Here is a 26,605-nt window from a genome sequence, read left to right on the forward strand (position 1 = left end):
TCAAAAGAAATTAGAGTTGTCCACAGTAGGAAATGGTGATCTTCTTGCTGGTCTTGCCACTCCTGGACCTAAAACGCTCCATAGCTTCCACAATGTTCATGCCTTCTTTCATCTTCCCAAAGACTACATGCTTGCCGTCCAGCCATTCAGTCTTGGCGGTGCAGATAAAAAAAACTGGGAACCGTTTGTGTTTGGTCCAGCATTCGCCATGGACAAAATGCCAGGACCTGTATGCTTCAGGATGAAGTTCTCATCCTCAAATTTCTCTCCGTAGATGGACCTGCCACCAGTGCCATTATGGCGTGTGAAGTCACCACCCTGGCACGTGAATCCTGGAGTACTTCTGTGAAAGGAGGAACCCTTATAGCTAAATCCTTTCTCTCCAGGGCTCAGAGAATGAACGTTTTCTGCTGTCTTTGGAAACTTGTCTGCAAACAGCTCAAAAAGACATGGCCCAAGGGCTCGTCATTGGCCGTGATGTGGAAGAACACGATGAGGGTGAAAAGCGACAGTGGCGTCTGCAAAGCCTTTGTTGCATATTGAAGTTTATTTAGGTCAGTGTTCCCATTCTTTTATACTGTTCTAGTGGAGCTTGGCTGATGGTGATCTAGAGCAAGTAATAGTTCCCCCATGCTCTTCTAATTGTCTTGTAGGCAGGTTGAAAAACAGCCTTCACTGCCCCAGAGATCCGCCGTGGGAGCTAGGCAGGGCCTGGCCGACCTTCAGCAAACTTTTTGGGTTCATTCATCAGTGTCTTGCAGCAATGGGTGGGGCCAGATTTCTTGGGTCTAATTGAAGCAGGGGAGCATACATCTCTACAGTACATTTTAGCTTTCTCTCCTTCCATTTTTATCTCCCTTCAAAGATTAAGGATATTTAATGGGGGAGGATGGAACAAACCTCTCTCTACTTATTTTAAATAATTGATTGGAGAAAAAGAAACTTTTCTTGAGTCACATCTATTCTGTGATTAATGTAGTTACTTGGCTTTAAAGCCAAAAAGCTGTATTATTCTCTAAGATCCTACCAAAATAACCAAAGAGAATGAAGATGAGAGATAAAATATCAAAGTCAGACAGAAGCACAAAACAAGAATGAGCTATGAAGAACGTTTTCCTAACATACGCCATGTGCAACATGAGTAACTATCCTGAAGCTGTGGCATGATGGCTTTGAGAAGCAAAGAGTTACTATATAAAGCATAAGACATAGAAAATATTTTATCTATACCTAATAGTCTCTGGGAGAGAATAGCAGGATTCTCGTTGACTGACACTACATTTTATAAAAGAAACATCTTAGAAAGACGGAAGATTAACTGAGGTAATGAGCCACATGCAACTGGCAGGAATTTCCCTAATTAATCACCCGATGCCCTAAATACCACTCCACAAGCAACTTGATGGATAATATTAAGAAATCTGTGACATAAACACGTATTGAAATTCTCCGTTTGTAGTCAATATTTGACCCTTAATTTTTAGGCACTTCTCAATCCTCCTGAAAAGGATGAACAGGAGGTATTAGTGGAGAGGGATGGAGATACGGTACTATAGGCACACATGCACAGAGAAAGGCATCTCCAATGGGTCTGGGGAATCGGTGAAGGCCAATGGTACAATGAGCTCAATCTTGAGTCTAACTCTTGGGCTTTATTCTTTCCTCCATAATTGTTATTTGACCTTGTGCAAATTGAGTCAACTCTCTAGGCACCAATTTCATAATCTGCTATGTAAGTACAATAGAGGTACCTTTTTAAACAAGGTTTAAGTGAGATTATGTATTGGGCATGGTGCCTAGAGACCATAAGTGCTCAGTTTGTGTTGGCTATCACTCTCACAGAAGGGAGGATACTTGAACTGAATTTATGAAATGAATACAGTTGGAGATTAAGGGAGCAGAGGAGGACATTCAAGGGAGGCAAGGACCTGTGACAGACAGAGACACATGATCTCTGAGTTACAGCAAGTGGTTTAGATGTGGTCTAATATGATTAATTTTTATTAAGCCAAGCAATGCCTTCCCATCCCATATGAATAGCATATCGAAATTTGTAACCTAGCTCAGCAACTCTTTCAACTGTAGCTCTCTCATTTTATTCATCTTGTTCTTGACTTGAGATTGGCTTGTCATAAGACCAAAATTTAGGAGAAAAGAAATAAAGACCAATTTGGGGTATTTTAAATTGAAGTTGGTCGTGGGACATCTAAGTGGAGATATATGTCATCAGAAGTGTTTGGAGTTCTAGATTGAGATAAAATTTAGATTTTTTTCTAACAAATAGGAGGAAACAGGTATGTTTTAGAGGATGATTCTTCTTTTAGAACAAAACCATTTTCTCTTCACATATATTATTGTACATATTTATCATCATCATCATCATAGCTGGGCATGGTGGGTATACTTTTATTTCAATATTTTATTTATTTACTTCATTACAGTACTTGGCAGGAGGATCTCTGAGTTCAAGGCTAGCCAGGACTATATAGGAAGACTCTGTCTTAAATACAAAGAAGAAGAAGAACAACAACAACAAAGACAGTAATTCTCTTCTAAAACTCCCTGTGTTGTACTTTTGAGGAGTGCTAAGCTGATAGAGGATCTGATAAGGCTGCAGGTTTGTGCTACTGCATCTGACCTCTAACTGAACTATTTGAAAAGGGGGCAGCTGGCACTCATTTACCTTTTACTACATTTGTAGACATTTTTAAAAACAGCGTTTCAAAAATCTGGGCTATTATAGTTGAAGTCAGTTTGTGCATTTATTTTGACAGAAGGACATCTCTATTCTCTCAACTTTATAACCAATTATCCCCCTTAGGAAAAGCATGTCATATGTATAAACCATTGACTCAGCATCTGTAATAATTCTAATAATTACTAATTTATTCGAGTTCTTAGCTCCTTGTTTTCTCAATATTTAACACAGAGAGTAAGGTGAGGACTGTTTTACAGACTTCCTGTGAGGAGTCAGTGAGTTTATTTAGAGATTAATCATAGGTGAAAAGAAAACCAGAATAAATATTAGCTGTCATCGTATCTAAGATATCTCAGTGAAAGTGCAGAGGGAAGCATCGTTCCTCCTGTAAAACTTCTGCTTTGGTTAAATAGAATCGCAGATATCATAAGGTTAATCATTGTTTGGAATTTTCAAAGGCATTATTTCTAAACTAATAATGAAGTTTTAGCATAGCATTCATGGTATACTTTGAGAGATATAAACAGAGAAACATAGTCTCATGTGGAGATATGTGAAGAATACTCAAATAATACCAGAGAATATATATGTATATATACACATATATATACATGTATATATATATACATGTATATATATATACATAATAATTACATTATTTCCCCTTCCTTTCTCCCCTCCACCTCTCCCCTCGCATCCTCTGCTCTTTTTCAATCCACAGCCTCGCTTTGCCATGCTTCATTTGTTATATTTTAAAGAATCCAAAGTACTTTTTTAGTCTATTTTTTTCTGGACATTTGATATAAATCTCAATAATATTTCAAAAAACACTTCCTACAACAATGTTCAAATATAGGGTTTTTTTATGCTAAATTTTACACAAAGAAATATGAACCAAAGATAGTTTGCTTCGGTCGACCGCAATGACATCAGTTAGAACTGACCTTTATTTATGTGTAGAGATGAAGACTCTATGTCATTGCTTTAATAATTATTTCATCAAAACCTACTAGACTTGGATTTTTATATAATATGGTGAATGTGTTCACTTTTAAGTTCTAACTCATATTCTCTCTTACTAATAAAAACTAAAACGTGGGAATCCAAACAGCTACTAAAAATTGTAAAGCTACAAAAACTGCACTTCACCGGAATGTGTGAATCCATGCAGGGGCTCAAACGTCATTATTTCTGGGGTATTTCATCAGCAATCAAAGAGCCCCATCTATATCACAAAGGGCGGTGGCGGCACTGTTTGCATTCTCAGAGCGAGTCACCAAAATCATTCGTCCTTCAAGTTAAAAAAAAAAAAGTCTAATCCTTTTATAGATCCAACAGGGAAGCCCAGTAAGGTGAAGCGATTTCCTCAAAATAATGTTAATAAAGCTGGTCTAAACTCAAGTAAGCTGTTTAGACTCCTGTGATGTTAGGTCATCACGCTCATAGAGCGCTGCTCATAACAGCAACTGGGGCAGCACGAGAAGTTTTCAACGCTTGTAAGAAGGCATTGGTAAGAAATGAAAGCTAAGGCGGTTCTCATGAAAACGATGTGCTTTCTTCTTCCTTCAGCCGCTCCAGTTTGTGTAGTTTGAAACTAGATACAGAAAAAATATCTAATAATATAGTTTCTATGTTTCCCTAAAACTCATTAATAGTCTACAAAGCATGTACATGCACAATGGGAGGAAAATACTGCACAGCACAGTAAGAGATTAGAAATGAAGAAACCTTCAGGGCAGCCTGACAGAGTAGGACTGTAATCCTTCCTAGTCTGGAGGCTGGAGCTGGCTGGGTGGTAAAAAGGTCACTAGCCTGGGCAACTTAGTGACAGTCTATCTCAGAATAAATAGGTAGAAAAATGGCTGGGGGTGGGGAACATAGCCGAGTGTTTGCCAAGCATGAGCAGAATTCTAGGTTCAATTCCCAGAACAGGAAAACCAAAAGGAAAAAGGAAAAAAGAAAAAAGAAAGAAAAAGAAAAAAACCCCATAAAACTTATAGGATTTTTCCATGGAGAAAGTTCATAAAATTCATAAATCAAATCATAGAGAAGCAAAAGACGAAAAAGATATCACGCTGTGAGCATTAAAAAAAGAAACATTTCAAAAGAAGAAAAATATGAGATTTTAAAATAAATAAATAGATAGATAGATAGATAGATAGATAGATAGATAGATAGATAGATAGATAAATAAATAAATAAGGTGGTTTGATAGGAATGGCCCCCATAGACTCATGTGTTTGAATGCTTGAATTATTAGGAAGTATAGCCTTGGAGTAGGTGTGGCCTTGTTGGAGGAAATGTTCCACTGGGGGCGGGGCATTGAGATCTGCTAATGCTCAAGTCCCCCCCAATGTGGTATAGTTTCCTTCTGCTGTCTGCAAACCGAAATGTATAACTCTGGGCTCCTCCAGCACAATGTCTGTCTACAGTCTTGCTTTCCACCATTATAATAATGGACTAAACCTCTGAAACTGTAGGCCAGTCCTAATTCAATGTTTTCCTTTTTAAGAGTTGCTGTGGTCATGGTGTCTCTTCACAGCAATTAAAACCCTAACTAAAACAACAGTTTTCATTTTTGTTTAGTATTTTGATTTCATTGCTCTTAATTCTTTTGCTTTTGTTTCAGACAAGGTTTTGTGAGTAGCCCTGGCTGTCCTGAAACTCACTTTGTAGATCAGGCTGGCCTCGAGCTTAGAGATCCACCTGCCTTTGTCTCCCAAGTGCTGGGATTAAAGGCGTGTGCCACCACCACCCAGATGCTCTTAATTCTTAATATTTTTTTAAAAGTACTTCAGAATTGAGTCTTCATTTTTCATATGTCATAGAAAGTAAGGCTTTCATAGAATTAAAGACCAATATACTAATGGAAAAGGATTTGAATGATTTTCTGTGACTTCAGATTTTTTTCGTCTGGCAAAAAATATCAAGCAATGTTATTCTAACTTCTTCATGAAGTACAAAAAATTTAAAACTGAAATAAAAAATAAAAAAATAAAAAAACTTAAATTGTCAATTTTTAAAATTTTTATTTATTTAATGTGTATGTGAGTGAAATAAAACCTCATTTTTACCTGTTTTTAAAAAAAAATTTACTTAATTTTATGTATGTCTCATGAGCTCCAGACAGCATCAAAATAGAAAGTCTAACTTACTAAAGACAGTACTGGTTTAAAGGTCTAACTTACTCATGTTAGCACTTGTTAGCCTTGTTCCTGTTCCGGTATTTGAGAATTTTCCTTAACTTCTTACCAGGATTCAAATACCTTACCCAAAACTTCTAGATGCTTGTTAAGGAAGATTACTCAGTTTCCCTAACACCTCGATGTAGTCCTAAGTAGGAATATTTATACATATGAATACTGTAAAATACAAGGTAGCTTGAGAGATAAGTATCAGGGAAATAATAACATGACCTAGGAAAGAAAAAATGCTATAATTTCTCAGCCTGCATTATAGAGTGCTGAACCCCACTACCTAAATCTAAAGTCCATAGACAAATAATGTGCTTGACTAACTGAACCCAAACTAAACCAAAGCAAAATGAAGACGATTTATCTCTGGTCCTCAGCAGTATGTCCTCTGTGAAAGGAAGCCTTTCCCTTTTTGGAAAGGTGGAATTAAGTTGTCCTTGGTGGGGTTGGTAGTAAAGTGCTTGCTAGCAAGCCCCCAGGCCTGGGTTCAGTGTGCAGAATCAGGAAGGAAGGAAAGAAGGAAGGATCTCTAATCATGGCTGATAGACTGATACCATTATGATCTTGTAGAAGATCCTTTGGACTCACAGAGCTACATGAAATAATAAATGACTTTTCCAAAGTACCAGGACACAGGTCAATGTGAAAGTCAATTATACTCCTGTACATTAGCAGTGAACTGAAGGAATCTAAAAATCACATCACTTATATTGGTGCCAAAATTCCAAGATATCAGAAGCAAATCTGACCAAGATGGGACAGGCCTGTGCACTGTGATGGATATTTTGTCAACTTGGCAGAAATTAGTCACCCGAGAGGAGGAGATCCCAGCTGAAGTATTGCTGACATCACATGGCCTGTGGCATTTTCCCGACAGATGATTGATGTGGGTGAGCCCATTCCACCCTGGGAAGTGCCACCCCAGGGCTTGCACAGGAGAGCAAGGTGAGAAATCACAGTGAGCTGGCCAATAAGTCATGTTCCTCTCTGGCCTCTGCTACAATTCGTGCCGTGACACCCCTCCTCGATGGACTAGAACCAACCTCCAAGTTGGTTTCGGTCAGTGTTTAGAAAAGCAAACTAGGACAACTCTGACAATTAGAAATCATTAGTGAGAAGAGGAAGAGTTGGGGAGGAAGGGTGGATTGTGGAGCTGTGTGGAGCAAGAGTGGGCTTGAGATATGTCCACACTCCAGAAATCAGCAGTAGGATCCACCCCCACTTGCCCGACCTGCGTGCCCTGTGCATGTAGTCCTGTATCTCCACCCTTTTCCACCAGAGGTGGTCCTGTAACCTGGGACCCAGGTGAAACTTCCTCTCCCTTTATAAGGTCATGTCCAGCAGTACCTGGAATGCCTTCTTATGCAAACGAGGCAGCCCTGTACCTGGCACCAGCCAATGGTATACACCCACCTTGAAAGCCCCTATCCAACTCCCAAAGGTTCAAAGGAACATTTGTTCCCCCATTAAATGAGCTGTCTCACTGAAGGTACCTCACAGTCTGTTCTTGCTGCACTCACTGCGGCCTGAGGTGTCTTCTGCTCCTAGCCATTCCTGTCTTGCTTCCCCTCTCAGGATTTGCCTTTCCAGGGCTGGCAGATCAGGCCACTTTGGTGGAAGCAGAGCCAGAATGGAGTGAATATGATCAAAATTCATTGTAGGAAAGGCTCACATAACCAATAAAAGATTGCAAAACTAAGAAAATGGAAGTAGAATACTTGATTTCTAAACATACTATAAAGTTGCCATAATGTCAACAATGTGGTATTATTTAAGCATATCTAAGTAACAGAATTAAAAAAAATTTCCAAATAGACTCCAATATTTACTAACACCAATTTTGACCAAAGGGGAAAGGCAGCTCAGTGGGGAAGGGTTGTTCTTTTAGCTGACTGTGCTGGATAAGTGAATAGTTGTGAACCAGGACCCATATCTCATGACTTCTATAAAACGTAATAATAACGTATCAGCCTACACTAAAGAGAAAAAAAATGATGAAGCTTTGTTATAAAAACAGGAAAAATAGCAAAGCTTCAGTTGAAGAAGCACATTTTAGATAAACTAAAAAGGACATAAACCAAGGAATATAATATTGATAGAATATTAGACCTCATCACATTAAATCGTTTGCTCTTAGAAATGAAAAGGCAAGCAAGTCTGGGGGAGAAGTATTTGCACAATGTGCATCCGACAAGAGATCCAAATCTAAATACGGTAGCCACTCCCATTCCTCAGGAAGGTGCTGACAACTGCAAACACTGGGCTAGGAACAGCATCCAAGCAGATAGTTCACAGAAGAGATAAAAGAACGGCCAGCAAGTTCATGGCAGGATGCATAATGGCACTACTCATTTGAAGGATACATGTTAAACAACTGATCAAAGGTGTCAATGGACCTAGAATTCTCATGTATTCCTGGTGAAAGCAGAGAATGATAAGGGCACAGAGGAAGCACTCGGGCACCATGATATAAAGTCAGCACTCCGCAATTTCACTTTCCAGTGTCTGCCAATGTTAAATGAGAAGTCCGTCTACAAGAACATTTCTACACACACGTGTACAGCAGTCTTGTTCATTGCAAAGACCTGGAAAGAAATTGTGGTATAGCCATACAATATACCAATTACACAGCAAGATAACTGCTAATATTGGTAATAATATGGAAAATAGTCTGTCAAACAAAAGAACACAGACTCAAAGAAGTTTTTAAGTAAATGTGTTCCAATTATAAGATGTTCTAGAAAATGAAACATATATGTATATGAATGATCCAACTTTTGCTAGCACAGGGATTAGGGTGAAAGAGAACAAACTAGAGAGCCACAAGCGGGCCTTTTACAATAATTCATAGAAGTGTTTTAATAAAGGTGGTGATCAAAGGACTGCGATACATTGTGAATATTTACTGAATTGCTTATTTTTAATATGGGTGAATTCATTGTTTGTGAACTATCCTTAGTCAACCTTTGTTTGAAAAGGGACAAGTTATTGCTAACCCAAGATGGCATGATAATACTGATAATAAATATACATTTGAACTGTCTTTGTTGGATGAAAAAATGGTTACAAGGAGTAGAAACTAAAACCACAGCAGGCAGGACAGACGCATCCTGAAAACTCTATGGTAGCAAAGCAGAGTGTGTTGGGCAGGTTTGAACATAGCCTGGAAGCAAAGCCTGTGGGAGGCACTGGAAGTCCTCTGCCTTCAAACCTTCTACTGCAGGTAAGTAAGTGGATCCCCTCTTCATTACACTCCTTCCTTACAGGATTGTTAATGCATTTACATTCTTTGAGTAGATCCAACAGCCTTTCCAAAGCCGTTTAAGTGCCAGATGGGAAGGGAATAGAAAATTTCCACTGGTCCAGTTTCTGCCCACCCCCAACGCTAAACATTAAAAAAGAATATTGAGATGTCCTTAAGAATCCCCTTTTCTGCACTTTCTTTAAGAGGGGGTTAACAAAGCCCTTAACACTCTTAAAGCTCTCCTGCTGGTAGCAGGAGGGCAGCAGAGCCAGCCACCATAAGGATTGACCCCTGGCTGAGAGCTGAATTTTTCCCAAGACAAAACTGACAATTAAGTATAGAACTTTCCTCCAGATTGCACCAAAGATTATCCCAGCTGGGGGTCTGAAAAGGACTCTGGCAGAATATGGCCAAAGAGAAGCCCCTTTGGGGCACAGATCTTGGCCTGATGCAGTTGATCATGGCCAGAAAACTAGGGGAAAAATGCCTTTCAGGTTGACAGAGCTTCACAAGAGTCTCTTAAGAGGAAAATCTTTTTAAGAATTTAAAGGCAAATTGTCAATATTTAAAGCATAGATGAAGCTTTTGCAAGTTTTAGGCTATGCTTTAAGCCAGAAAAATGAAGGATTTGGAATATAGGTATTTTTTTTCCTACCATAGTTTCCCATTTAGTTTGTTTTTCTGCCCTTGATAGACTGTGGCACTATCCAAATTCTGAGTGTTATCCTCTTGTTCAGCATGTACCTTTTAAAAATAACCTGTTTTCCAGATGACTAGGGATCTGGTAAATTGGTTCAACCGCCCCGCTCAACTACTACTTTTAAGAATAACTCCTCCTCCTCTTCTTCCTCCTCCTCCTCTTCCTCTTCTTCTTCTTCTTCTTCTTCTTCTTCTTCTTCTTCTTCTTCTTCTTCTTCTTCTTCTTCTTCTTCTTCTTCTTCTTCTTCTTCTTCTTCCTCTTCCTCTTCCTCTTCCTCTTCCTCTTCTTCCTCCTCTTCTTCCTCTTCTTCCTCCTCCTCCTCCTCCTCTTTCTCCTTCTCTTCTTCTTTTCTAGAGAAGGGCATGGTTTATCTACTATAGAATTCTTACAAGGATAAAGCAAAACAAATCAAGTAAAAGCTGAAAACAGTACCTAGTAAAGGGACAATACTTATGATAATTGGGATTTGGGTAAGCTACTATGTTTGATGTTTCTTTTTCATATGTGCATAATGCAGAACAGTGTATGTAGTACAAGTTCAACTGGTGGTGCCTTGTTTTAAGCAGCAGGATGGAGAAGGAAGTAGAAATGAGACGATGAAGGTAAAGGACACAAGCAAGCTACTTCTAAAGAAGGATGTACTGGAAGTTGGCCTATGATTGTCTCTAGCATTGATGACTTGTCATAAAATCTCTTAAAGGAAAATGAACTCTGCTCATATAGGAAGGACACAGGTAACTAGTATCTATCAAAATGCTCCATCAGTGTTAGTTTTCACTATTGCTCGGTTGCTTAGATAGAGCCCACGCCAGACTCTTGAGGTACTTGGCTCCGTGATTGAAATTTGCATATTTATAAAGCTGTGCTCCTTTTAAATATCTTCTACTCCTTTTTAACATGTTGTGTTCAGGGTAAGCTCAATACTATCTTTTTCTTATGTTCACACGTAATCTTGGGATGATATTTATAATTCATTCTGTGCTTTTATTGAAGTCTTTACTATGAACTGAATTGTGTCTCCCTTCCCCCTACATTATGTGCTCCAGAATGTGACTGGCATGGGAGACAGGGTAATTAAGAAATAATTCAGTTAAAATGAGGTCATCATCAGAGCCCAAGTTCACTAGGACTGGAGTCCTTTTAGGAATTTGTTATTCGAACATGGACCCACTGAGAAAATATCACACGAAGTCAAAGGTACATGGTGAGCGTGTATTAAACCCAAGAGATGCTGCAGAAGAGAACAACTCTTGTCATTCTTTGAGCTCCACAAACTCATCTCCAGAACTGTGAGAAAATTTTCTGCTAGTTAAGCCAGCCAGTGTGCAGTATTTTGTTAAGACAACCCTACTGAGTAGAGTGATAACTAATCTGTTAGCTTGCTAGATGCTATTAGGGTCTCACAAATGACATTTAGAGAGAGAATAATGAGGGGTGGGGGGTTTAAGTTCAAGGGGTTTCTTTACCAAAGGGTGGGTACAGGGTAACTGAAAGAATAGTGCATTAACCTAGAGAGCAGCAGAAAGGAAGGAGACTGTAGCAGAATGTTTAGCTCAGTGCCTTCTTAAAATAACCGTGCACAATAGGAGACAGGGCAATAAATGCCACAGCCTTATGCTGTCTTGTTTCACCATAAATTTGTGCCAGTATACCCACTGACGGAAGACAATGGAACAGTGGGTTCTGTTGAAGTCAGAAATGAAGTAGAGGAGAGTGAAAGCGGAGAAAGATGAGCTGCTGCAGAGATGGAGTTTCAGTTCCTCTGCATCTCCCTCTCATCCGTGGTCCATACCCCATGCACTCATGGAAACGAGCACAGTGCACACTGCAGAGCCTCAGTATTTATTAGGGAGCTCAGTCAATATTTCAAACAATTGTCAATATTTATCTCCTAGATCTTTGTCTTTTTAGAATTAATCTTAACTGCCTTGCTCAACTGTTACCGCTATGATTACTGTGGCCCATTCTTAGTTTCTTTTAGTTCTTCTTCACAAATGAAAACAGGAGCAGGGGCAGCAGCAGCAGCAGCAGCAGCAGCAGCAACAGGAGCAGCAGCAGCACCACAAGACACCACCAAACCAACCTAAGCAATTCAGGTCAGTAAGCCAGACGTCCCAACATCACTCCACATGAGCCACCCCAGCTGATTATACTTCATGGTTGCACAGTCTCTATTTCTCATAGTCTTGCTTCATTAGCATTTACTTCATATCAAGATTGTGGATACTTGCTAGGGTCTTTCCATCTTCCTTGGAGTGCTACAACTTCCAGCCTGCCTTATCTGTTCCTGACAGGTAAGCACTGAAGCTTTTGAAGTCTACAATAAACTTCCACGATTTTCTTTCTTTTCCAAATAAGACTGCCAAATATAGAGGTGTGGTTTTTTGAAGGGTTGCTAACAAGTTGTAATGTTTTGATTAAACGACTAACTTAAAATATTTTTATAAAATTACTCATACTTCTGTTGGGTGCTCTTTGGCTTGCTTTCAGCAGGCAGAACTCCCACTTCAGTTTAGGCTCCATTTTAGAGCCACTCACCCATGCATCACTCAGGGCTTCCCCCTCTGTTGCTGGATCCTTAGGAACTGATGCAGCTAAGGCCATTCCAGAGAAGCAATGCTTTGAGGCTGGGGTCTCAGACTCAGTACTGACTTGAAGGAAAAGACACCACATTTCATGCAGCTTTATTATTATTTTTTTTAATTTAAAACTGATTAAATTTCAAAATATGCATGTTTAACCTGAGTGAAAAAAATCTTTGTCATATATTTTTATATATCTTTTCTGAATTATTCACATCAGAATTTCTCCTTCCACCAATCTTCAGCACAAATTAGTGTTCATTAAGGATTATTTTTTTCTGGGTGAAGAATGATATAACATTTAACAAGAAGTCTGTAATTATCATGTCACACATTTGAAGCTACAAATAGGGTAATCCTATAACGCATATTCAAACTGTCTGTAGCTTATTTTATAATTTCATAGTGAGGCAAAGGTTGTAGTGCCAAACAAGAATACTGAACAAAATGCACTAATCATCTTGGAAAATAATTTATTTTTCTGATCTTTGTCAAACTAGTACTCAGAGTTCCTCATAGCTCCATCCCAGTGAACCTCCCGACTTCCTAATTAATCTCCACGCAGAGGAAAAAAGGAAAGACAAAGTCAGTACAAATTGTATTAAATTTAAATTTTTCCTTATTTTCAGGCAGATTTATCTCTTAAATTCTATAGGATGTAAATGTATTTCAATAGCCTCTGAGTGTGTTAGAGATCTGAAACTATTGACCTAATAAAAATCTACAAATGCAATTTAAATTTAGATGTCTATAAAATCCTACCTTTAGGCTACTTGTAAACAATTTTTAGTTGTAGATATTTAGTATAGTATATTACCTATTATATTTAGGTTCTAGTTAGTGAAGCAAGATCCATGATGGCCTTGAAACATGATCCCAATTCTTTATGAAAGAAAGTATTCAATGACGCTTTGAACTTCGCTTAGATCATATTTTATACCCTCCGATGCAAAAGAATTATGTGTGTGTTTTGCCCCTCCAAACAAAGCTGACAATATGCTAAGCAGAAACTTTAGAAAAAATGTTATATGGACATAAGATTCTATTAAAACAAAGCAAAATGAAAGGCATCAAAAGAAAAATACAAAAAAGAAAGAAAGAAGAAAGAAAGAAATATATCACCTTTGAGTAGTGATCACTTGTCTTCAATCATGGCTACTGGCACATTGTTCACAAACACTTGTAACTATGAGAACCTTAAGTCATAGTCTGTAACAGTCAGCATATTGTTAAAAAAGGAAAGACGAGCTAAAGGTAGTTTTCAGATACTTAACAGGCGTGATGAGGCAGCACAGACTTGAGAGCCGCTTTAGACTTTATTCCAGGTTGCTGGAGAAAACAGAAGACAACCTAAAGCCTTGTCAGTTAAACCATTTAGTTCAATTAAATAATTTATCTCAATCAAATCACTTTCCTGACCACTGATAACTGATACAATGAGAGTGATGGTCAGTATGAAATGGCTATCTTTCGGTTGATAACAATTCATGTTCATCATCTTGTAAAAAAAATACTTTAGAGTTCAAACTGCTTAAACCTCAGTGCACCTATTGATTTTCTTTATTTAGAGTCTATTTTTAACCATTTTCTCTTTTATAAAAGTATCACTTAAACATATATACTTAGTACTTTGAATCAGTTGTTTTCATCTTTTAAAATCATAGCTATGGAGATTATAACTTCAGAGCTTGAGATCAGAAATCTTTGATATGTGGTTACAAATCTGATTTTTATTCCAAAAGTCCTTGTTTTTTTTTTTTTTTTTTTTTTACATTTATGTGTGTATGTGTGTTCACGTGCTTGTGTGTCTTCGGATGCATGGGGGCAAGGGATACTATATGAGAGCCAAAGCCTGTGTGTGAAGATACAAGGACAATTTGTGGTAGTTGGTTCTTTTTTCTACCAAGTGGGCTCTGGGGATCAAACTCAAGTCATAAGGATTGGCATCAAGTGCTTTTAGCCACTGAACCATTCTGCTGGCATCTTTGAATCTTAACTGTGATCCAGAGAGCTTACTTGACTTTACAATGTGCTTAGAGTACCCAGTCTCCCAAGTTCTTCTAAGTGTTACCTCACAAGGTTATGTGGTATTTATCACCTATCCATAGACCAAAGCTCCAAGAGGGCAGCAGGAAAAATTTCTTTGAAGTATTCTAGAGTGCACTTTGAGTCCTCAAAAGTGTTTCCTTTTTTTCTTGAGATACTGAGGATTTTAAAGTGCCAGAATTTATGTTTTTGAGCAGCAAATCAACATTATCTTCCTTTTGGCTTTACATCTTAAAAAAATCACTATGGATAATTGTCTATTCTTTCTCTAAAGTGAATGAAAACGAAAATTAGGCTAATCAAATTATGATATTAATTTATTACAATTTTGGTAATGTGTTAAAATATGCCTAATGAATGATTCTGGGATTGGGGGCACATAAAATTGACATTTAATAGCCACTAGCCACAATGGTGACACATATAAACGTCTATATAGACATTAGTTTAAAAGAGAAAAAGAGCATATTTTTAGAAGTTTTGAAACACTACAAATGTGCGCTCTCTCTCTCTCTCTCCCTCTCCTTCTCCCTCTCCCTCCCCCCCCCCCTCTGTGTGTGTGTGTGTGTGTGTATGTGTGTGTGTGCACTGTCCAGGTCAGTTGCCACTGACACATGTGGTTAATGAGAACTTAAAAAGTGGCTGTATGACTTTTACATGAAATTAACGTCCAATTAAATTTTAATAGCATATGGCTAGTGGCTGAGGAGTGTGTGGGACATTCCTGTCACCCTAGACATTCTCACCTGCTCTGCCAGTGAATCCTATGCTGTTGTCACTGCCAACAATGGAAAACCAGGCTTCCCTGCCTGTACACGGATTTCACAGAAGTGGATTTTCACATTGTACTTGGCCCCTCTTGTTGAACATAATGATCCCGGGATGTATTCATGCTGTTTTGTATATCAATAGTCTTTCTAACTGTTCAGTTGCATTACACTGTCTGACTGTATCACGACTTGTTTGTGCATCCTCTAGCTGATAGACATCCGACATTTGGATTGTTTCCAGGTATTTGGGTTTAATGGTGCAAATACTGTAATTGATGCTCTGAATTAATTGAGGAACTGTATGCATACATAGTTTTACTTTGGTCTTGAGCAATGGGTAGTCAATTTATGATTCTACTATCATCTTTATGCCCTGGGGTGAGAGTCTAATTTCAAGATATACTTATATAATAGACAGATATCAAGATGGCTGAGTAATTAGCCGATTTGTAGTGCTTAATGAAAACACAATTAGAAAGACAAATTTAGCAAAACACTTTTTCTCAGAATCAAAGCATGCTTTCAGTGGGGTACCCCAGAAGATAGTTAGAAAGTGTTTGAATCACTTGGGCCTCTCTTGTCACTTTTGGTATTTATCACATGTCCACTAAATCTCAGATCCGGAAACATCAATTAGCAATCACGATTCAGTAGCAGTGGGCATATCATAAGCACTTAGGAAAACATAGCAGAAAGGAAAACTTCATTTCACATATGAGAACAAGATTCTCTTGTGTGTCTCAACTGAAGAAAACATGTAGTCTAATGGAAGATTTTAAAGCAGGGCAATTTCTGCTTTGTAAGCTATAGCATACATTTTCAAAACGCCACTTTTTTTTTTTTGAAGCAATGTCATGGGATGTCAGTATTTTATCTTTGCATACACATTTTGCTTTCTTTTAAGCATGACATTGGAATTCTTCATTAGTTCTTGAATATGTGGTAGGTGTCCATAGGAGGAAATATCCTAATCGATGATGTTGAAAATTTACCCTTAATAATATGCTATAGCAATTTGTACAGTAATCAGGGCTTCTTTTCTTCAAGTGGTTTAGACACAAATAGAGACACATCTATGCCTCTCACAATCACTACAACCTTACAGTGGAAACAAAGTTTAAAGGAAACAACTAAAATTTACAGAACAACTGAGCATTGCACAGATAACTATGTCTGCATCATTTCTGGAATACAGCAAAAAGCTGTTGCATTGACAATTTATTGCATTGTCAAGGAATGTAAAATACCTTTTTGAATGCCGATTATATTTTTCATTGTAAAAAGCAATAGCTGTTAAGACCCTGCTGCGTGTTTCCTAAGGCTCCCTAAAGAGTTATTTCTGATATACCTGTATGATACATATGAAGATACAACCACACAGCTTTAAAAATGAGCTGAAAAGAGTTCCTGTCAGAACTACTGAGTAGCAAAAGGATTTGATATATGTATGCATATATAATCTATCATGCTTTGCATTCTATTGCTTGCATTGTAGCTTGGTGTTTTGAATTAGTATAACGGCAACACTGAGATTTATATATTAACCTTACTAGAACTAAAAGACATACCTCCAATTGTCATAAAAGGGAGAATATCCTGACTTAGTAAGAATTCATGCAAATAAAAGTATGCATCCTGAGAGTATAAAAAGATGGTACCAGAAGCTAGGAAGGAAGAAGTCTCTAAATTGCTTGAAACTGATGTTACAATGTTCTAAGCTCAAAGGTCACACTCTTCCTAAAGGACACTGCCTCAAAGTATCTATTTATACCCTTGAGACAGTTTTGCCCAAGCTTCATTATGTGGTTTCCTTTCGTGCAGATTAAAAGCAGTAAATTAAAAGGGTGGGGAGGAATAATAGAATGGTGCTCACTGACAGCGGTAAGGAGCAACAGCTGACAGTGGGGAGACAGGAACCTAACAGACAATAGGGCTGCACCAGCAAAGCTCTTCAGAGCCTTGAGGTGCCAGTCAGCAGTCCCAAACGTTTTCCTGAGGACTTGATCTGCAAACGTTGCAAAAGGAATATTCCAACCGTGAAGAGTTTTAACTGTTGTTGGGTACCACGGTGTCATTTTTGGCTACCACCACGACCTGACCTGTTTTAACTTTAGTCCTGGGCTTGGTTTTTTTTTTTTTTTTCTCTTTCTCTTAACCACTGTATTATAACTTACAATCAAGAATAGAACTCATTATAACTACGAAATTATCAAAGCTTACAGTATTACTGCTAAATCTATTGTTCTAATAGTTGGTTCCTAAAATGTCTTTTACCTAGCATTTCATGGCACAGAGAGGCAAGATAAAATGACGGCTTGTTTTCCCTAAAATGAGAATATTATGTATCCAATAGAACAGGTGTCAGGATTAAATGAGATAATGTATGTAAAACACTTAGCACAAGGTCTGGGGCACAGAAAGAGAGCTCAGCCTTATTTTAACAGTGAACTCATGCTGGCCCAAATCCCTCATGTGCCGGTGCAAAAATTAAGCCTCAAGAGGAGAACTGACTTCTTAAGGCTCTACTTCCAGTATGTTATTGTCTTGGATAAGCTGCTTAGCTGCAAATGTTGGGAGATTTTGGGTATTGGCGGGCCCGGGGGCACGTGCCTGCTGGACTCCAGTATGAGGAGAATTGGACGAATATGCTTGAACCATGAGGTATCAGAAGCTGTGCCTTATCAACTCGAGTTTGAGGTGCCAGGTTGTGTGCTAATAATGTTCTCCATGGACAGAAGCCGTTCCTGTGTCCAAAACAGCTCAAGAACAAGCTACCCCCAGGCTGTTAAGAAACCGATGCCAGCTAATAGGGCGATGGGTCTAGCTGGGATCCATCCCGTCAACTCTAAAAGGGGTGAGCCCTTAAGGACCTACGGAGAGCTACTCTGAAAGGTCTAACCCACCCCTGTAGGGACCCTCATCCTCGGAAAGCTCGAATTCCCCTTCCCCTTGGCACTTCCTCCCGGTCCTGCTGGGTGCTAACTTGGCGTCTCGGTTCCGCAGGGAGGTAGCGGCCGCGCCGAGCGAGATGGGTCACCGTTCGCGCGCCCAGGCTCTCGCTCCCTAAGATGGCGGCGGGAGCACCGCTCACACCCCGCCGCCCGCGCTCCTCAGGACCCCGCGGGCTCGGGAGGCGCGAGAAAGCGGAATTCGGTGGAGGGGAGGGCACAGCCAAGACCCGGGAGGCCCGCGCCGGCCGCAGAGAGTCTGGGAAAGGGATCACCCGCGAGGCATAAACGACCGACCGGGAAACACCACACTGGCGACCACGGAGAGGGAGGGGAGGAAAAAAAAAAAAAAAAAAAGCCGGAGAGGGGCGGGGGGAAGAGAGGAGCGAGAGGGGAGGAGCGCAGCACATCCGGGACATTAGCTGGGCCCGCCCAGGAAATGACGTACGTCCCGGGGTGGAGCCCGCTCTTCAAAGCGGGGTCTGCCTCCGCGCTAGCGCGCGTCTCACACAGTGTTGGCTCCGTCGTCACTCCCCCTCCCCTGGCTTCGCGCTTTTCCTCTCGCGGCTGCGGGGCGGCTGGGCACAGAGTTGGCGGCAGAGGCAGGCGGGGCTCCTTTGACAGAAAGTAGCCCTGGCCTCCAGACCCTCAGCTTTCCCCGGCGTCCGCCGTCCCGTTCCTCCAGGCAGACTCGCCCTGACCCCGGGCCCGCCAAGTCTTAAGCGCACCTCGGGGGAAAAACCGACGTCGGAATCCCGACCGCAGCCCCCCGCCCGGGCTCCGAGCTGTCAGTCACGGCGCCGAAGCCGCTTCTTCCGGCGCTCTCGGGCCCGCCCTCTCCCCTCCTCCCTCCCCCCGCCCCTCCCCGCGCGAGTGTCTCCCTCTCCCTCGCTCCCTCTCTCTCTCCCTCTCTCTCTCTTTTGTGAGTTATAGCAACCGTTGCCTTGTGAATCAAGCGCCATAGTCACCGTAGTCCTGGCGACTGTTACCCATCAACAACAACTACTCCTCTCCTCCTCCTCCTCCTCCTCTTCCTCCTCCTCCTCCCCACCACCACCATCTCCATCACCCACCAACAACACCACAATAATCCACAGCCAAGGTGAATATTCTTCGGTCTCTCTACATGTGTGTGGGAGCGTGTGTGTCCGTGCGTGTGTTCGTGTGTGCGAGCGAGCGTGGCTGTGCGGGGTCTCCCTCCTGACACCGGCTGCGGCCGCTTGAGGGGCTCGGTCCCGGGGGCTTGTTTACAATGGACCCGCGCGCGGCGGGCTCGGGGGTGTGGGCGCCGCGCGCCTGCCCGCCCGGCCTCGGCGCTCGGGGATGGAGCGGGAGCCGGGGCTGCGGGGCGAGCGGGCTAGGAAGCCGCCGCTGTCCGTCGCGGGTGTTGGAGCGTCCCCCCAGGTCCGCGGGCGCTCAGGAGGAGGGGCAGGTGGAGAGAAGGGCTTCGCTTTCTCCCTCTCTCTTTCTTTAATTCGCTGCTTTGCAAAGCTGCCTGGTGGCTGCTGCTTTCCAAATCGAAATAGACAGCAGTGAGCAGGGGGGTCCCCAAAAGGTGCTGCGCTGTGGTGGTTGTTGTTCACTTGCGGGGCCTTGTTGGGGGTTTTGTTATTTTTATCCTGGTACCTTGGTGAACTTTTCCCGAAGCCCGCTCCCTTCGTTTCGGTCCCTCTGTGCCTGCTGCTGAACGGACTGCACTTATTTGACCATCACTGGCCTCACGGGATTCTTTTTTTTCTTTTAAAACTGTATTTTTCTTTGTGCTGCAAACAGTCTTAATATCCATTCAGCAGTCTTCTCCCCCCCCCCGCCCCCCTTTGCACACACATTGAAACTAGGGGGCCTCTGCTGCTCTTGAGAGATTTTTTTTTTTAAGTCTGTTTCTCTGTCTCTCTTCTCTTTCCTCTCTTGTCTCTCCTCTGTCTCCTCTCCCTCTCCTCTCTCTCTCCCCCCTCCCCTTTTCGGGTTTGTGTGTGTGTGTGTGTGTGTGTGTGTGTGTGTGTGTGTGCTTGTGATTTAAACCGGATGCAGGGCATCTGTGCTACTTCGGTTAGTGGCTACTGACAGCGCTTTATCCTTCATGTGGAGATGGGAGGGGTAGTCCTGAGGTTCTGTTTCACTTTGATGCACCTCCCTCCCCACAGGAGAGTGTTAACAATTTTCATTGTGGTTTAGACTTTGTCTGTGATGAACAGGAAAAGGATATAAGGAAGCTTTGTGAGAACTCAGTTCACAACGCTATTTGTGACAGTTATGGTACTTTGAGAGTTTTTTTTTTTTTTTTTTTCCTCCCATCTTCATCTCTATTCCTTTCCCTTGGAGAGTTGAAATTGAAGTCAAGTTGTTCATAAAGAATGTATGAAGCTTCTCAACTTGAAACGTGTGTATATTTCACTTTCTTTGTGGCTGTTAAGATCTAGGCATGTGTGTACTTAACATATTCTTTTTTGTTGACTTTTTGGTTTTCTTTGGACAATGATTTAAACCTGTTCAGAAGAAAAAAAAAACTTCCTTTTAAAGTGTTTCTTTAGAGAAAATAGTTGCCCTTGTAGATCTGAATACTTACCAGTTCTGAAGTAGTATCTTCTTGATTAGAACCTGGTTTTGCAGATCTTTAATTTGCTCATTTTCAGCATAACAATTAATAGGTTATCAGAAAAAATTGATGATGATTGTGAGCTAAAACAAATAGATTGTACTATTATAGTGGCACATTGAAATTTCCAATTCATATTTTAAAGTGCTTATTTAAATAATCTTTCCAACAGCAAACATTTATTGATTTAACTGACAGCAGCCTGTGAATAATGTGACAGTATTAATTATTCTTGAGATTGTCAATGGAGAGGTTGAGTAATTATAATGCCATTAAGGCTAATATTTTGTAAAACAAGTAAGAGTTGGGGGATTGGGAAAAACCTTACTTTTCAATTCATTTTCGTATGATTGTTATTTTAAATGAAGCTGATATTTGATTCTGAAAGACGTCTGTTTGGATCTCTCAGCATTCTTAATAGTTATTCATCCATTCCCAACCTGTCTTTGCACATTTCAAATACTAACTTTTATTTTTTCTTTTCTTTTCTTTTCTTTTTTTCTTTTCATCTTTTCTTTTTCTTCTTTTCCTCTTTTTTGTTCAGATGAGTGTCTAACGCCTGAACACTTTTCGATGGTGAAGCTCTTGGGTCTGAAGTTAAAAGGAGTTTTGCTGTCTTGGGACAGTTTTAGATCTTAATGGCATTTACATATGTTTCAGCTGAGTAGATTGTATATATTAAAATGTCTTAGATTAATATTTTTATTTGTCGTGTCCAAGAGTGTTTAAGAGTCATTTCACTCATCAAGCATGTGTTTAGTTTTTTCCATTCACAAGTTAATTTGAAAGCAAATGTGGCATTGCATTATGTTAAGTAGCCTGTCCATTTAAAGCAAATCTTTGTGTTTTAAGAGTTGATATTAGAGATGCTTTAAAATAAAATAGTTTAATGGATTGATTAACTTAGAATTATAACAATTTATCTTTAAAATTAAATACAAAGTTAAGTACCATTTAGCTCGACTTTTTTTTTCTGTGCTATTTTTTTCTAGGAGGGACTGTACTATGCATTGACATTCTTTGTTTTCAGTGTTTTAGACTAACAGAAATCTGTGAACATAATCATGCTTTGAAATTAAACATGTGAAATAATGTTTTGAGTAGCTGAATATTTGTAGCTCAGAGTATGCCATGATGCCTATCTCTGTCTTTTAAAATTATATCCAGTGTACAAAGTTCACATATATGATTGTCTATTACACAATTCTACTAAACTGTATAGAGAATAGGCATAGTAAATTTATATGTGTATAAGAAATTAATGCATTCCTAGAAGCTCTCCATTATTTCACAGTGCTCCCATGGTGTGAGAGTCTTATGCCTAATGTCTAAAATATTGCATTATTTATCCAATATTCAAATAATCTTGTATCCTGTGGAGATACTCACAGGTTTATAGCTTATAAGTGAGATAGTGAGAAATCTTTTTTAAAAACTTACAAGTTAATTGAGGCACTTTTTTTAAACAAACAGTTGAAAAGCAAAAAATTTCAGGTTGCACATGCTTAGAAGGATGGATAATGATATCAGATATGTGGGAAGGGTTAACTTTGTACCTAAATAGTCAAGTAGTATGGCTTAGTGATTCTTTTAGTGAGACTATAAGAAACAAGAATAAGAAATGCATCAACTTTTAAATTATGAAGTTTGCTAATTTGTTTTTATGTTGAGCATTTGGTTAAGTATCCTCTATTCATTTGCAGTTACATTAAAAATAGTTAGCCCCACTGAATCATTTGCCTTAACTCTTTAATTCTTCTGGTATATATTCCCACTTGTCATCACAAAATAGAGTTTAAAATTCTTTTCTGTTCACAGGTGCATAGTGTCCCCTTATTTTGGAAAACCAAGATTAAGTGGATTTGACTAAATTTAGCTTGTTAGAGACAGGTGGCTGCTTGAAACAGGTGTCAGTCTCCCTTTTCCTGCATTGTTTTGGAACTTGCAGAGGTTCACAGAGCTGTCTAAAGCAGGTGGCATCTTACTGAGTTAGTTGTATCATCCTTTTATTATTTTCACAGGAAGAGGGTTCTTTTTACATGCAAAAGTTGAGCATTGCTAGTCTTTGAAGTGCTCTATGTTTTAACCTAAATCACTAGTTCTTGTTTGTGAATATCACTCTATTTTCAAACTGTATAAATGATAGATTCATTTACTAAACACCTATCTATCCATTCTTATAAATAATGCCAAACTGCCTTTGAATTCAGAAAAAGTATAGCAGCATAACAGTTTACACACACACACACACACACCAGTTTATACACACACACACCTCTGTGTGTGTGTGTGTATGTGGGCTTAAATAAAATGAAATTTAGCTTACATAATAAATAATATATTAAACTTTGTCATTCCATACCTCAAGGATTTTTTTATAGCATTATCATAAGTTATAATTGGAAAAATGCATTATTTGCATTTTAAAATTGAAACAAATTTTTTTGACATTCAGTTGCTATAAAATAGTGATATTTTAAAATGAAAATTGTTTTTGTTTATACATGTTAAATATATGAACTGGAATAAATTCAGAAACAATCACCCTATTGATTTCTAAGGTTTATTTTTGACTTAAAATTTTATCCCTTTATTTGTGGGAATTTTATATATCTTATAATAGATACACCAGAGGGTGCTGTGCTGTTTGCAATGTAAGATTATTTTCACTAAAACGTGAATTGATTGGAACTGTTATGTAAAGAAAATTTTAGTTATTTATTGCATATAAGCATCTCAGTTACTTCTGTAAAGTTTAACATTTAATATACTGCTTGCCTTGGTAGTTTTTTTGGGAAAATCTGTCTATATAGAGAGAATATGTGTAGTAATATGTAACAAATCAGATCCAGTAATGAACTATAGAGCCGATCCCTGAGAACTTAGCCTTGGTCCAGTCTAATGTTAGCACTTTGTGCTAAAGTTGTATACATTGGTCAAATGAAGATATTTCACTCTTATGCTCTGGAACTGTGGTTGCTGGGAGCTGAACCTGTGTCCTTTGCAAGAGCAACACATGCTCTTCACACTGAGCCATCTCTCCTACCCTGTGACTCTTTTTAAGTTCCATTTTCCATCTTTTGAGTGGTTTCTTCCTTTTTAAATATAATTTTAAGTAGTAAATGCTCTGACAAATTTTAAAACCTAAGTATTTTCTTCAAGGATGCTTGGGAAAGGATAGGTACAGTGTAAAAACTTAAGTCTAGGTAATGATATACTGTTCTCCCAACTCAGCTACAATGGTTAATTGTTCTAGGTTTGAAAAGTAACTAGAAACTGAAACAATTTGTATGCAGGAACACCTTGATCCTAGAACTTCAAAAGAGAGTAGCACCCCCCACAAACACATATGGGTCTTACTACAATAGTTAAGTCATTTTTCTTGAAAAGATAAAATTCTATGTAATTTGTCATTTTATGCCACTGAGGTTTTAAATGTATTTGTGGATGTATTAAAATGCTTTGTACTTGAAGTCTAGATTTCACATCAAAGTATATGTAGTGAAAGTTGAGAAAGTAATTTGTATTAGAGTATTAATAAGTGAATGGGACACCCTGTTACAGGCTAAGTGTACATACCGGCTTTAGTCAGAGTTCAGTTAATCTTATTAACTGTGTGACTGTGGACAAGTTAGCTGCTTTCAGTGAGACTCAGTTTTCTCATCTGAATAGTCAGGACTCAATCTGCCTAGCTTCTGACATCTATGCAACTTCAAAGAGATAAATTCTTGTACTGTATGTTGTGAAGTCTTTAGAATGCATGTTTAATGCCTGTTGGGTGTTTCAATGAGGAATTGTTGAGAATTCTCCACACAATGTTTCCAAAATAGTTTTTTTCCAAAAAAAGTTTCCTACTTTTGTTACTTAAGAATCATTTTGATATGACCATCTAGCCATCCCTTTGTTATAGGACTTAAGTTTTGCAATATTTCCCCCTAATCTGCTGTCATTAAATATTTAATCTCTTTTACTCATTAAAAAAAAAATAAAAACCAAGATATCAACAGAGGCTTGGATTACCACCTGATAATCAGTTTTTTTTTTTTAAATCATACTAATGCTATTCCAAAGCCATGTCTTAGTTTTACACCACGGGCTTATAATGGACTCCTTTTACTGGGTTTACATGACTTTTCTGGCCTAGGGATTTTTGTATTAAGAAATAATGATGTAACATTTCATTATCTCCCATTCTTCCATTGTTGATTTCATTGTTCCATTTATATTTTCTCTTCACATGCTACACATGAATGTATTTGAAAACATCTGGAGCTCTTTTTGTCAACTTAATGCTACATACCATCTTTAAATGTAATGACAGTAAATAATAGACCGTTTTAAAACATGAATTCATTAGCAGTTATTCTACAATTTTATATCTTACTGCTCAGCACCTAAGGAGAGTAAGACTACCACTGATACACTTATTTGGCATTGATGAATAATTTGCTAACATTACTTAAGCTGTAACTTTGTAACGTTACCCAGGTAACTTAAAATATGAAGTCTTACACAAGAAAATCCCATCTTTTGATCTTTTTAGATGTTAAAAAGTTTCAAATAACATTTTCAAGTTGGCTGTCCTAAGTAGCATTGTTGTTTGATAGTTTGTATTGAATAACTGTATTTCTATTTTCTGAGCAATTTGACTAATAAAGTGGTTTCTCATTTTAGAGTGATTTAGTTATAATCTTAAATGAAAACATGATTTATTTCTTCACTGTGTAGTCCAGGCCAGCCCCCAATTCATGACCCTCTTGCCTCAGTTTCCTGGATATGGTGATGGTACTTGTGCCTTGCCACTGTGCTCAGTTCAGATGTGATAGATTTTCAAAGGAACCTTGGAAGAAGGCTAGGAAGTGTGACTTAAATGGAAAATGGATATACTATATCACTCTCAAACATTATTATTTTCTTGACAATTTCTACCTTCTTGAACAGAAATGTAACTTTATTGTATTAGTGATGTAATTTGAGTATTTTTTATGTAAAAGATTTCTTACTTCGCCTCTGGCAAAGTACTTAAGGGTTAAATGACTAGACCAATCCAAAATTAATGTGTTTGCACAGTTTCCCATACCTATGGTGACTCTTAACTCAAGTATTCTTTTATAGAAGGAGTTATGGCCAGTCAGTATTGCCTGCTGTTATTTTATAGTACTTGGTCAGGGATTCCCAAGGGTTCTTATATTTCCCTTAGGCAAAAATATAAGTATGGGATTAGTAAAAGCTTAACCAGGAACATTAAAACAGTGAAGCAAAGAAGCCTGAGTAAAAGTGAGAGGAAACAGATACGTTCAGCAATGATAGAGAAGAAAGAAAACAGTGTTACTAGACTGGGAAGCAACGTGTGGTCAGAGGCTTGTGAAGAGGATGACAAAGGTCCCCAGTTTGCTGCTGTCTGAAACTGTAAGCTAGTGTGGGGCTCAGTTTCTCCATCTGTCAGATAAACAGTGAGACAATGTGATCTTGCAAACTTTTTGCAACCTATGAATCCATGGCAAGATTAACCTGGGAAGACAGAGGCGTGCTACTGACACAGAGCTAGGAACTAGTGTGTGATTTATCTGTGGTTTCAAAAAATCTCACATTCTACTTACTTGTAGTTTCTTTTGAGGAGAGCAACAAAGAAAACCCCAGGCCCAGTGGTAGCTTAATAACTATGCCTATGACAAGGTCTCAAAGTTCTCCCATTTTGGTGGTTTCTTTAGAGACTGGTGGCCAAGTGCTCTGATTTCCTCACCCACATAGGAGTGAGCTGAGCCTCACAGCTTGAGCTCCTGCTGGAACCAGCTTCTCTAAGTATGTGTGCCAGACAAGTGTCTGA

General features: G+C 39.1%; 1 protein-coding gene and 1 pseudogene across 6 annotated transcripts in view; one reads left to right on the forward strand and one right to left on the reverse strand.

Moving 5' to 3' along the window:
* Nucleotides 1-10: 10 nt before the first annotated feature.
* Nucleotides 11-17,309, reverse strand: LOC110286015 (peptidyl-prolyl cis-trans isomerase A pseudogene; annotated as a pseudogene).
* Nucleotides 17,310-19,079: 1,770 nt separating this feature from the next.
* The window catches only part of Rfx3 (regulatory factor X3), a 265,021-nt gene continuing 257,495 nt past the window's right edge, over nt 19,080-26,605 (forward strand). For 2 of the 6 annotated variants that reach the window (XM_029472429.2, XM_085834160.1), the window contains exon 1: nt 19,332-20,562. In XM_029472429.2, coding sequence (XP_029328289.1) covers nt 20,537-20,562 — 26 coding nt within the window. In that variant the 5' untranslated portion in view covers nt 19,332-20,536. Of the gene's footprint in view, nt 19,285-19,330; nt 20,563-26,605 lie in introns of those variants that run through there. The other 4 variants (XM_029472432.2, XM_029472430.2, XM_085834163.1 and 1 more) reach the window with 4 other exon arrangements.

The sequence above is a fragment of the Mus caroli genome, unplaced genomic scaffold, assembly GCF_978045245.1.
Source record: "Mus caroli unplaced genomic scaffold, Mus_caroli_1 scaffold_20, whole genome shotgun sequence".
Taxonomy (NCBI): domain Eukaryota; kingdom Metazoa; phylum Chordata; class Mammalia; order Rodentia; family Muridae; genus Mus; species Mus caroli.